The sequence below is a fragment of the Paroedura picta genome, chromosome 2, assembly GCF_049243985.1.
Source record: "Paroedura picta isolate Pp20150507F chromosome 2, Ppicta_v3.0, whole genome shotgun sequence".
In the NCBI taxonomy this organism is placed as follows: Eukaryota; Metazoa; Chordata; class Lepidosauria; order Squamata; family Gekkonidae; genus Paroedura; species Paroedura picta.
The window spans coordinates 132,825,735-132,839,846 of NC_135370.1; the positions used below are offsets into that span (position 1 = coordinate 132,825,735).

The 14,112-nt window shown below is 41.5% G+C and overlaps 1 protein-coding gene across 2 annotated transcripts in view; it reads right to left on the reverse strand.

Annotated features, from left to right (window-relative positions):
- Positions 1 to 14,112, reverse strand: part of CHP1 (calcineurin like EF-hand protein 1) — a 34,647-nt gene that overhangs the window by 10,994 nt on the left and 9,541 nt on the right. For both annotated transcript variants that reach the window (XM_077322851.1, XM_077322850.1), the window contains 3 exons: positions 10,419 to 10,491; positions 3,532 to 3,612; positions 103 to 230 (listed from right to left, as the gene is read on the reverse strand). In XM_077322851.1, the coding sequence (XP_077178966.1) occupies positions 103 to 230; positions 3,532 to 3,612; positions 10,419 to 10,491 (282 nt within the window). The remainder of the gene's footprint in view (positions 1 to 102; positions 231 to 3,531; positions 3,613 to 10,418; positions 10,492 to 14,112) is intronic.

A 14,112-nucleotide genomic window follows, 5' to 3' on the forward strand; every position in this document is an offset into this window, starting at 1 on the left:
CCTTCCTGTCCTCTACCATTCCCCGGAGTCCATTTAAGCCCATTTAAGCAGAATATAAAGGAGCATAATTAATCAATGACTATATAATTAAAAATTTCTTACAGTGCAGTTTGTTGCTTCGGCTGTTGAGTGGTTCTGGACCATTCTGGTCTTTGCTTTTCTCATTATCTTCAATGGGGCGGAAGTGGGCCAAAGTTCTCATGAATCCACGGAAGTTTACCTGATCTTCTCTGCAAAGAAATTATGATACATACTTATCATAATGACTGTAAATTTCACATTAAATACATTTCCCCCTTTGGGAAATGTAGTTCACAGAAATAAGTTTATTTTCTTTCCCCTCCAATTTTTTCATATACACCACTCTGGCCTTCTTTTCTTACCTCTTAGCATAAAACCTGCCTTGCTACTTAAGTGAATGAATGTTCAACAAGCATGTCAAGACTTAACATAAATTGAGACTCCTCAGCAGGGAAAGTAATCATCAATCACAGTGGTCAACTAGTAATTTACTAATTGGCAAAATCCACTTTTGCCAAGGCAAGATAAAAACTGGGATGTTCCAGAACATTTTGATTTGTTTAAAATATTTATATTCCCACTTTTGTCCCAAGCATCCCAGCACTCAAGGCAAGTAACAATAAAAAACTGGCTAATAACACAACACATTAAAAAAAAGAACTTATGTCACAACCAATAAGGTTTCTTTTGATAAATGGGGTAAAAATAATTAAAATATATCTAAACCTTTAACACACAAGAAATACTTAAGGAACTTTCAAAGATTTTCTAGTAGCTAATCATTAGTTTGTATCCTTTCCAATCTGGTTCCAGGCATTGTGATTGGACTCAATCAATTAATCATTAATTATGGGCATGGATAAGCAGAATAAAAAGTTGATTAACAGAGAGTGTATACATGTTACCAAATGCTTTACCTCAGTATAATCTGCTTGCTGTACAGAATTTGGCAACTGCCTGAGATCTGGGATACAAGGTCTGCAAGAAGAAAGGAGGTAATACCATACCTCCCTTCTTCCCAGGATTTTTGGGGAGGATGGGTTTAATAAATATATATCTAAGGTCATTATAGAAGAAGCAGTGCAGCAGCACTTGTCCAGATGTTTCAATTTCATCAGTAGTGCAAGGGCATATATACTTCTGAAGTGGTACATCATGGTATCACCCATCTAATAAAGCACATGGAAGAACACTGAGATGGGCCAAAGTGAGAGCTATCCAATGTTTGGGAATCAATAGATTAGCTAAATAGTATGATGACAACAATTTCTTGTTCCTGAAGTGGCAGTATTTTGTGATTATGTGACTCAAACACTCCTGGTCATCCTGGTGGATGAGCTGTTATCGGAAGATGGATAGAGGGAGTGTGACACTGTTGATTCTCCTGGAACTGTGACGGTTTGGATATCATTTTCCAGTAACTAATAATCATTGGTTTTGATATCGTTTCTTCTGGAGACTTATGAATTCCTCAATGCTCTGTGGAACCCAATACCTTCCAGCAATTTACTTGTTAATCTGGTTGATGACTGGAATAACCAGTTATTGACAGCCATTGATGTAATCATGCCCCAATACCCTCTTCGACTCCATTTCAAGTGAGCCTCCTGGTACACAGAGGAGCTGTGAGGAAAAGAAGCAGGAGCTGAAATGACTAGAGTGTGTTTGGAGGAAGACTCATGACAAGAACATTTTGTCAGATGCTTATGAAAACCTATGAGACAACAGTGAAGGTAGCAAAGAGTGACTTGTACACAACCTCCATTGCATCTGTGAGCCCAGCACATTTATTTAGGGTGATTCAGTCTTTGACTGCCCACAACTGGCACTTAGCTGCGAGGATTTTATAAGCTTTTTTGTGGGTAAATCTTATCACGCTGCCGTAACCTTCCACCAAGGGTTAACATAGTACAAGAACTGGAAGCCCCTTGGCAGTCTTCAGGGGACCAATTTGAATGCTTCAGAGAGCTTCTTGCTCACCACCTTGCAAATGTGACAGTGTGGGGTGTCAGCTCTTCAATGGCTGGTTTCCTTTCTCCAAGGTTGGGAACAGAGGATCACGATTGGGAAAGAGCAGTCATCCTGCTAGAAACCCCACTGCAGAGTTCCACAGGCCATAATCCTCTCCCTGGTTCTATTCAAAATCTTTATGGACCCTCTAGGCCAGTCTGTCCAGATATGGGCAGGGTTGTGGATGACACCCAGCTCTATCTGCTTATGAGTGGCCAGCCGTGTGCTCCCCTGATTCTTTGGCCAAGTGTCTGGGGACCATGATGGAGTGACTTCAGAAAAGCTGTCTGAAGCTCAAACCCCTGAAGATGGAGGTCCTGTGGCTGGGAAAAGGGCCACTTAAGGAAGTGTACCTCCCTTGTTTTGACAGAGTGCAGCTTCAGACTGCACAGGCCACCAGGAACCTGGGAGTAACCTCTGACACCTCCCTTACTATGGAGGCACAGGTCACTAAAGTAGCATTACCTTAGGAGCATAAAGTAGTTAGTATTCTGTACCTCGCTCTATGCAGGCCTTCCCTGATGTGGAAATTGAAGGTGGTCCAGAACATGGCCGCACAAGGTTCTATCATGGACCCCATGGAAGGTCCATGATAGGCCAAGTTCTCCAACAGCTGCACTGGTTGTGGATTGAGTTCTGTGTAAGGTTTAAGGTGCTGGTTCTAACCTTTAAGGCCTTCCACAGTCTGGGACCTGGGTACCTGAGGGACCACCTCTAGAGGGCATTCTGTTCAGCTAACTCCAACTTGCTGATGATCCCCAGCCCCAGAGAGGCGCACTTGGTTCTGGCTCCAGCTTGGTAGAATGAGTTGCTGTCTGAAGTGTGAGCCCTCACAGAGCTCTCAAAGTTCCACAGGGCTTGTAAGACAGCACTCTTCCACCAGGCATTTGATTGAGGCCAAGGACCACCATTACCATCAGACAGGGCCCCGAGCTGGAGTTGTACATGCAAATTGCTTTTCAAGTTATTTTAATATATTTGTATTTGCTGTTCTCAGGGCCTTATTTGGGTAGAAAAGCCCAAATAGATGCAAATATTTTAAATAAGAGAATTAAAACTCCTAAATGAAGACCTCTGTTAAAAGTGGGTACGTTAATAGTAGCTTGGCCACCATGAACATAATTGCAATTCTATCTTTAGTACAGTTATTTCTAAATGTAGCAGAGGAGGTCTCAGCTACTTTCCATGCATCAACATACAATCAAAGCCTAACAAACAGTATTTGGTGTTAAATCAAAAAAGCTCTTAGATATATTCAACATGTTAACTATAGGATTAACTAGCTCCAATATGGAAAATTTCTGGAAATTTGTGGGTGGAGCCTGGAGAGAAACTTCAGCAAGGTATAGGCACCCTCCAAAGCTGCCTTGTTATCCTGAGGAACTGATCTGTTATCTGTGTATTTGTAACCTTCATACACCATGTGAAAAATGTAATAAATTAAAATTTAATTTAATTTAAAAAATTTTTAAATCTAAAATACACTAGATAGAAACTCACCCTTCTGGAAAGAAGGCATTGATAATCCGATCCCCAAGTGGGTTGATGGCAAGCTCTGGAATGCGCTGAAAATCTTCACGGCTACAGTTTCAGAATAAACAAAAAACCCAATCCACATCTGATATTTAGTCCAAAACCAATATTAAACTTTTATGCTGTGAATCAACTGATTGCTGTTCAGGCCTCACATAATAGCTATAATGGTCTTTTTAGTCAGTCAGTCAGTAACCTTTTATTGGCATAAAATATGTATAAGACATATAAAAATAGGGTTTAAAATTTCAACAAAATAATAAAATAGGCCATGGGGTTACATAACCAAACAGATATTAAAATGATTAAATAAACTATAAAAGATAAAATACAAGGTAGGCAGCATATTATAAAAGCATCTTAGTTAAAACTCTGGTCTTTTTAAAGATGCTTAGGATAGAAAAAAAGCCCCCCTCCAAAAAAACAAACAAAAACAAACTGGACTCCAGTGGGTAGTCCTTTGCAGGAAGTATAGCAAAGAGAATGCTAATAAAATAATGACAAAATTTTGTGGACTGTTATTGTATCCTTGTAGGTATACACACACACCCTCATTAAAGTACAAAGAAAGAAGGGGAAGGAATGCCAAAAAATATAGTTACGTTATAGATTGCTATACACATCACATAAAATCAAAATCTAGTCGAAGAGTAATAAATTCCAGAGAGGTGAGAATCTTGTGGTGTCTTAAATATGAACACACTTTATTGAGACAAACCCTTGTGAACTAGAACTCATTTCAACGGCACATAGTTTATATACAAATGCACAAAAGTATAGAGGAAAATATATAAACAGCAAGGTCAAATGACTATGAAACAAAATAGTACAGGGTATAACATTATTAACATAGAATCATAGAATAAGGGACCTCATGGGTCATCAAGTCCAACCCACTGCACTATGCAGGACACTCACATCCCAATCGCTCATCTACTGTAACCTGCCACCCCTTTGCCTTCACAGAATCAGCCTCTCCGTCAGGTGGTTAACTGCCTAGCTTCACTGGAGTAAGAGATACCACTATACCAGTCTTCCTCAACATTTTTTACTGTTGAGAAACTCCTTCAGGCTTCAAGAAACTCCAGACAAGTGGCATGATCATGCAGAATATGGTTGGGAAGCATAGCTGTGTATACGCCCACCTGTGGCCCTCCCTTTCTCACCCCCTCTAGTGTTAAGTGTGGCAGGGCCCCTGCCTCATTGACAGGCATACTGTCTTCTATAACCAATGGCACCCCACAATAGTCTAGGCTTAAGCTAAAGCCAAGACAACACTGCTAGGGTCGGCCAAGCCAGGCCAGACTCCATCTCTGCCTTAGGTTTGGAATGACAGCCTTTGCCTGACCCAGAGGTGCCTCTGGACTCAAGCTTGCATCAGCTCACACCCCCCCCCCCCATTGTATTTCTAAGGGAGTGGACTGGCTTCCTCCTGTTTGCCTAAGGGCTCCTAGGAAAATCCTTTGTCTTGCAACATTTTTCACACTTGGCCCCTCTGCCAGGGGAAATCTCCTCCCCACATCCTGCCAGCTAGACCTGATAGCTACCTTTATCCAAATCCATTTACAGCCATCCCCCCACTTGGCCAGGTATTGTCCTAATCTCTGGGGACCCTGGAAACTTCCAGCACATGCTTACCTGAGCCTTGTCACATAGCCCCCCTCCCAAAATCCTATAAAAACTGTGGCTTCACACAGCCACTCTGAGTGTCTTCCAACCCGGGACCTCCCACGCTGGTTCGTGCTTCTTCCTCTGACCCACCACTCCTCGGACAGGTAACTATCAAGCCTTCCACTCTTCCTCCCCCTTCTCTATAGGACTGCTTGTATGTGTGTTAGCTATTTGTGTGTACTTTTGTTATTTTCCTTTCAATAAAAGCTTACCATTTAAATCTGTGTTTGCCTTGAGTTCCCACGGGCGTAATAAACCCTCGTATACAAAGGTAACGATCCGATAACGCTAAGTTACCCCCCTCTCGCAGCATTTGAGCTAATATTCCCCATGAGCTCAAAGATACGTGTTTTTAGGACACGTGTTCAGCAATTTGGGTAACACTAGGGCCAACATTGGCCATTTTGAGAGGGGGAAGCAGGCTGACATTGCCATATATGGTCACATCACATGATAAATGTTTAACAAATTTTTATACATTTAAAAACTAATCAACTCACACTAATTCAGGAAGCCCTTCCAGAGCCATCAAGAAAACCCAGGGTTTCATGTAACCCTGGTTGAGAAATCCTGCACTATACAACGGTTGCCTCCTTCCCCCAAGGATGCTCAATGATGGCAGTCACTGGAGAAAAGGGTTCATTCTAAATTAAAGAATCCCACACGGATCAATGTTGTCTCAGACCTTCTTGTCAGGTTTGAGATGATATGCCACCAGTACACCTAGCTCTACTTCCTGCTTGATAAGAAGCAGGTATCTCCTTCCTGGTGCAATGTCTGCATGCTGTGGTGGAATGGTTAAGGAGTTAACTGGCTGAAACTAAACCTGTGAAAACAGGTTATATGTCTAGGAAACACTTTGGCTATGGGGATTTGTCAACAGAATCTAGCTTTCTACTATAGACTCCAAGAGTCCAGGGGTGGTGGTGGTTGGCTTCATCCTATGCTTTCCATGTCTGTGGTGGCCAAAAAAGCATTCCATGTGCACTAGGCCCAATAACTTTCCCTATATCTGTTGCAGTCTGACCTCTGACACTGATCCATGCAACGATCACTTGTGGTTTAGACTACTCCAACTTCCTCCTTGAAGTTGCTCTGGAATCTCCAAGTACCACATTGCTGAGCAAGTCACCATGGTCAGCTCATACAACACTAATCTTAAAGCAGCTGCACGGTCCACCAATTAATTTTCAGATTCTGTTCAAGGTGTTGATCGTTAGCTTTAAAGTGGCAGCTTCTAATCTGGCAAGCCGGGTTTGATTCCCTGCTTCTCCACATACAACCAACTGGGTGACCTTGGGCTTGTCACACCCCTATAATGCTGTTCTGACCAAGCAGTCCTGTCAGAGCTCTCTCAGGCTCACCTACCTCACAACGTGTCTGTTGTAAAGGAGAGTCTCCTTAGGGCAGTGAAAAGCAGGGTATAAAAACCAATGCTGCTTCTTCTTAATGGTCTGAGACTCTCATGCCTATGGGACTGCCTCTCCTACTATGATCCCCTTTGTTCATCATTGCAAGGCTTGTTAAAGATCCCATGTCCCACAGTACCAGAACTTTCTTCCAGCAGGAGAGAACCTTCATGATTGTGGCACCCTCCCTCTGAAATGCACTGTCACAAGGCACCAATGCGCAACAGGGCCTGATAACGTTTCAAAGACTCTGTAAGGCAAAATTATTCCAGCACGCGTTTTTCTCTCTATTGTGAAGCATAGCTGGTTTCTGGACTTTGTAATATTTTTATGTCATTTGTCAGTTTCATATGGTTTTGGGATAAGATTGGTATTATTTATACAACTATGCAGGAGTTTAGCAGATATTTATCAAGCTATTTTTGGATCTATTTTAATTTAAGTCATCGAACATTGCTATAAATTGCTTTAAACTCTTAATCAATGAAGAGTAGAAAAATGCAAATAAATAGGAATAAGCCAGCATATGGGGTAAAATTACTCTTACATGCTTGTTGTTTTGAATGCTATACTTATTTGCACAATACAGATATACACTGGGACAAAAGCCATCTGAGGTATCCATTTTCAGTTACAGAATCAGCCCAGAAGGCAGGAGTTTCACCCAGTGTGGGACCAATGAAAGCTAGCGCTTTTCACAATACATGTCTGTGTTGGATTCCCAGTATTGCTAAAGTTTTCCATTAACACTCCAGCTCTGATTCTTAAGATTCAGCTTCTGAAGTTTAAATGTAAGACACAGGTGAGACATTTCTATGTTTTATGGCTGGTCTTGAAGTTAAAAATTAACCACATGTAACCATGCCTTTTAAGACTATTTATGCTATATTGTTACTAGCATTTAAATATGCCATTTCACTCATGAGAGGGACATTATCTGCTAAGTATGCCAAATGGAAAATCTGCACAAGTCATAAAAGTAAATGAATACTGAGCAGCAAGGTGTGCTTATTTTATGTACACAAGTCTCAATTTAAAACCTACTTCACCTGGCTTAGGCTAGAACATACAGGAAATGATTACTGTGTGTTTGTTCACATTTCAGAACAAAAACTTTACAAAAAGATCTCCCCAGGAACCAATGCATTTTAGCAGCATGTTACTAAGCATTCATTTTATATTCAACAAGCTTTGAATATTTGCTATCTAACTTATTTACACAGCAGGGCACACATTCAGCAACAGACTTCTTTGTACAGGGGACTCTAATACCAGTGGCCTCCTCTTATATTCGTCATTGTATCTGAAGTGGCCCATCAATAATCTTCACATCATTTCCCCCATGTATACAGTGCTGCCTTCTTATATGTGTGTGTGTATGTGTAACTGAACAGAAATTATAGCAATGCACCTATATCCCAAATTACAGTACAGCTAAACACAGACTTTGATGTCTCTAGACATGGAAACCTCTTGCTGGAGCTGTACTTGGAGCAAGCCTTCTCCTGTCTTTAGAAGCTGAAACCAAGCAGAATCTGTTTTCCAAAGCAAAGTGTCAACCCCCGCTTTCCTCTGCTTTCTTGATGCAGAAAGTTCTGAGTTCTGATGCAGAAAATGCTTTGGAAAAGCATAGCAGGCAACACCTTGGTATTTACAAGAGTTCCTACTTGGAATTAGCTGCCTCCACCATAGAATGTTTAGCTTACAACTTCCCAGAATTCTGTGGTGCCTCCCAAAGTTTTGTCGTTGTTTAGTCACTCTGGCAGCCATTTTGTGGTGGAGCCTACTATCTTCTTCCAACATCTCAAAAGTGCCCGCAGATTCAATAAAGATAAAGAGACAGGGAGGTGCTGTTGGTGTGCATGATGTCAGCTTCAGGGGAAACTGGAAGAGATATTGTCTCTAGCAGTCAGTGGAAACTCTTATGGTAAAATCACAGAGTTAGCACCAAATCCTATAGCAGCATTATCAGCATTACTTCATTTTTTTGCAGAAGCAACTTTGTATTATGCATGACATCAGTTTTACTTTTTTTTCTCCTATAGGGAAAAAAGTAAGATACCAGTAGGAGCCAGCTTAGTGTAGTGGTAAAGAGTGGTAGCCTCTAATCTGGAGAACCATGTTTGATTCCCCACTCCTCCATATGCAGCCAGACCTTGGGCAAGTCACAGTTCTCAGAGCTCTCTCCAGTTTCACTTACCTCACCAGTTGTCTGTTGTGGGTAGAAGAAGGGTAGGCAATTATAAGTAACTTTGGATCTCCTTTGGATGTTAAAAAGCGGGATACAAAAAACCCAGTTCTCTTAGGTGACATGAGCTGTATCTTTCAGTGGATTAAAGAAGTTTACCAGCAAAAAGCTATTGACATACTTGTAAATATATACACAGTGTATTGGATCTGTTTTTACAGAAATACAGTTAGATCTTATGATCTGTTTGTGCTGCACAAACCATTCTGGGTTCTACAATTTTAGCATATTTCCACCTCAAAGCAGACCCACACATTGCATCCAGTACTGCTTTAGAGATCTAAGCCTGTCTGAGGGGCAGGGTAACTAGGAGGATAAACTTCCAGTGGCTCTCGTCATCTTGAGAGCTCACAGAGCTGGGCTAGTCATGCAGTTTGTTTTCATAAAATATTTGGGTTAAATCTGGGTAGGGGATGGGGGGAAGGGACAGAGAATCATTAGTTTTGTTTTTACATGTATAAACCTTCTCATGAAATGAGATCTAGCCTCAGAAGCTAACCAAGTGGGTATTTGAACCTTTAATATCCTCATCCAAATCTACCATTAGTCATTACACAAGCTATTAATACTTAGGCACTCTCACACCTAGCAGAGAATCTGCACACCAGGTTGAACCAATCTATCCCACTCTCATTTCTCCAGTTGAAGGACCCCACACGCCAGCCCTGGGAAAGGTTCCTTTATCAGTATATTTGAAGGGCACAGCTGGCCAAGGCAGACAGTACTGGGCTACAATAATCAATAGACTGACTGTATAAGACTTTATTTGTGAACATGTGCCTTTCTCTCCAAACTTAATCATCCTTATGTGATTTGCAAAGTTGTGCCTTGTGTTACAGCAGTGGTTCTCAATCTGGGGGTTGGGACCCCTTTGGGGGTCAAAAGGCCCTTTCACAGAGGTCGCTGCAGGGCAAGCAGCTTGGCCAGGGGGGGTACGATCTACACCAGGGGTAGTCAACCTGCGGTCCTCCAGATGTTCATGGACTACAATTCCCAAATGCTAGCAGGGGCTCATGGGAATTGTAGTCTATGAACATCTGGAGGGCCACAGGTTGACTACCCTTGATCTACACAACAGCCTTACGGGGTAGATCGAAATAGAGCATTCGTTTGTCTGGAGCAGCGGAAAAGAGCAAGGTGGGTATGGTGGGACAAGAGGCAGAACTGAACTGAGAAAGCCCAGGGGAAAAAAAACAATTTATATACAATCATGAACAATGGATCTTCATGCCATTGGTCAGTTTCGGTTTAGTTTCTGTGAAAGAACACTTACATAATTTTATGGTTAGGGGTCACCACAATATGAACTGTATTAATCGTGGCATTAGGAAGTTTGAGAACCACTGTGCTACAGGATAATCTCAGGATTATTATCATTGCAAATTATGGAATTCACATTTACAAGGACATAATTGACAGAATCCCAGTTTCTTCTGATTTGCAAAAAAACGTTAATGCATCTTAGTTAGTAACTAAGACTTCAAATTCCATCTAGAAAGCATAATAGCTGTGTGAACAGTACCTACCTAAGAGTGCCATTCTCTCCTTTGTCCAGGCTGGTAAACCGGCTATACAGACGAGTAATCTGACTGTGAGAAACTGAGGAGAGAAAAATAGAACAGTTTACCACTAACAATTAATTCATGCTAATGAATACAAGAGTAGAAGTCATCCTACTGCAATTCAATGACTAGAACTAATTTTTTTCAAGTACTTAAACATTTTAACAGTATTAACTTCAAACATTTCTCCTGTAAGCAAAACTTTCCACTGTTCACACACTAAAGAGGTAACCTTAAAAGAGATATACATAGGTTCAAAAGGACAGGTATGATACATTCAGAAAATTTTATTATAGCTCTGCAAGCCAAGCCTAAAGTTAGTATTATGAACCCAGTCCCCCAAACTCTGTAAACTTTTCTATGACACTCTGCTGATTCACACCTTACAAGGTCTATGTGGTGATCTGTCAACAGATATGCACCTCAAGTTCTGTGCTGAGAACTATTCCCAGCCACATGGTGGAAGGACAAACTGGAGCTACAGTGCATGGACTGAAGGAGCTCAAGCCATACTGTTTTATCTGACTTGAAATAGCATCGGAGAAATTACAGTATATGCTAGTTCCCAAATGGGGCAAATATTTCTCCTGTGGTAGCACTTCAGGTCAGGAAAACTGGCAGGAAGAAGTCCTTTCTCTCTGCATGTTATAGTTTGACCCGAATCAGGTGACTCATCACCCACGATTTGAATTCCCAGCACAGATTTCCAGGAGTGTGTTTGGTAGCCACATGGACTTTATAGTATATGAAACTGCCCTCAATCTTAGAATTAGAAGAATGCTTACAAGAAAAAAGTTCTTCCAGTTAACAAAATCTTCCTTCCTGATTGTAATTCTTAGCACAGACTACTAAGCAGGTATCTATTGATGCCTGGTTTACTAAATGAAAGTTCAATACAGATAAAGAATCTCAGTGAGGAGGACTGCCCGCTAGCAGTTAGATCTTGATCTTTAAAAGTTCTGAAGTAGCTGAAAAATGCAGTTTTTCTGACCCCCATTGTCAAAATTAAAGCCTGCCTTGTTACAGCAGACAAGGGTTTAAAATTAGTCACAGCTCCCCCCAATCATTTAAGATATTAGGCAGAATATCTCCAGTGTGCTTTCCTGATCCTCAAGCAACACAACCAAATTGCTATACTACTTCTACTTGATGGGCCAAAATGGAAATTGCTGCTAAAGAGCTTGTCTGTCTGTGGCACCTTTCTCTACATCCTTCTACTCCTCAGAACCCCTGCTATCTTGAAAGGATTTCCTGGCTGTTCCTTAGAACAGCCCCAAACAATGCCCCATAATTAAATTATCATCATACACTCAAAGGCAATTGGCCATTAGGATTAAAAGGGCTTCTACTGGTGGGTTGATGGCTAGTTTCTCTACCTGGTTGGAAAGACAGTACCTGGTCAAGTGCCACATAGTTGTGTAAAGGCCTACACCCAGCTGGGCACTATGCAGTGACAAGAAGGGGTGATGGTTGGCTGGCTCCCAGTATCTGGGTGACCCAGGTTCAAATGTTTACTCTGCCATGGAAGCTTGCTGATAACCTTGGGCCAGTCATATCACCTCAGCTTGACCAACTTCAAAGCACTGATATGAAGATGAAACAGAGAAGTAAAGAATTTTATAAGCTATTTTCAGTCTCACTAGGGGAAAAGTTGGGGGATAAATGAAGTAATGTGCATAATTTATAAAGCATGTAACATTGCATAAATTCATGGAATTTAAATTACAACTAAATTACAACTAAAACTGCAAATATACCCAATCCTAAAGGCTGCCATAGAGCCTCTAGTGGCGCAGAGTGGTAAGGCAGCAGACATGCAGCCTGAAAGCTCTGACTGTGAGGCTGGGAGTTCAATCCTAGCAGCCGGCTCAAGGTTGACTCAACTTTCCATCCTTCCGAGGATGGTAAAATGAATACCCAGTTTGCTAGGGGCTAAACGGTAATGACTGGGGAAGGTACTGGCAAGCCACTCCATATTGAGTCTGCCATGAAAACACTAGAGGGCGTCACCCCAAGGGTCAGACATGACCCGGTGCTTGCACAGGGAATACCTTTACCCTTACCGTTAAAGTCTGCCATATAGAGGATGGAGCAGAGTTGTTCTGCCACGGAGGGACGGACCAGAACCAATGGGATGAAACTAATTCAAAAGAAATTCCATCTAAACATTAGGAAGAAGTTCCTGACAGTTAGAGCCGTTTCTCAGTGGAACAGGCTTGCTTGGGAGGTGGTGGCTTTTCCATCTTTGGAGATTTTTAAACAAAGGCTGGATAGCCATCTGACGGAGAGGCTGATTCTGTGAAGGCAAAGGGGTGGCAGATTACACTAGATGAGCGATAGGGATGTGAGTGTCCTGCATAGTGGTTTGGACTAGGTGACCCATGAAGTCCCTTCCAACTCTATTATTCTATAATTCACCCAAAGAATAATTAACATGTGGAATTCACTGCCTCAGTAAGTGATGGCAGCAACAAGGACAAACAGCTTCAAGAGGGGATTGGGTAGACATGGAGCAGAGTTCTGTTATTAATTATCAACCACAAAGTGTAGATGCAACACTATGACTATGGCTGTTATGCTCTGTATTCTTGGTGCCTGGGGGGACCACAGTGGGAAAGCTTCTGGTTCTGGCCCCACTGGTAGAAATCCTGGTGACACCTGGAATTTGGCCACTGTGTGACACAGTGTTGGACTGGATGGACCACTGGCCTGATCCAGCACAGCTTCTGTATTGACCTCATAGCCAGGAATTGAATAAATATTTGGAACTAATAAAAGCTGATTTGTTCCCTGTGTATTAAAAAAAGAAAAACCATGGGAAGGTAAGGAGCCAAATCAGTTTACCTAAGATCCTAGTGAATGAAGTTCTGGTATATCTTTTGTTTTCAGCAAAATGGAATTAAATTTGTTGTGAAGGTTATGAAAGGAATTAGCATATTTATTGGGAAATTTTTAACCAGCATCTGTCTGTATTACCTTGATAGTTAAATGAAACGTCTTTTATTTATATATTAATTTTTTGTCATGATATTCTAGCACTTTTAAATCAGGATTTAATTAGTCAACTTAATTGCATACTATATTATTTATACTGATTTACTTCATTAGTGTATTTTCTAGAGGAAAACTCTGAACAATAACACACCAAGCGCTTGAGGAGGTATTGTTCTGTGGAAGTCTTCATCTGTTGTGAGGATCTTGTGTTCATAGAATGCATGATTAAATAATGATAGATCTTTGGCCCATATCACAACCACACATTCTGAAGATTTAAGAACACTTAAGTTTTTTAAGTGGTGGCTGCAAATCTCCGCTTTCACTCATTCCACTACAGAATGGGGTTGGGGGGGGGGTGTCAGTTTTCTGCAGTTGTGAGGGGAATTGGTGGAAATTGCACTTCTGTTAAGAAATGGTATGCACCCTTAAGTCTTCGGAATTTGTGGCTTGAAAAAGTAGATGTAATTAGAGTCTTATGCTTGAAATCTTAGTGCAGGGGTAGTGAAACTGCGGCCCTCCAGATGTCCGTGGACTACAATTCCCATGAGCCCCTGCCAGGGAGGGGGGAGAGCTGGAAAAACTCAAGGGTGTGTGTATTTTTTCAGGCCTTTTTGAAGCTTGCCAAATGGTAAAGTTGGACATTTGGGGGAGCAGTGAAAAA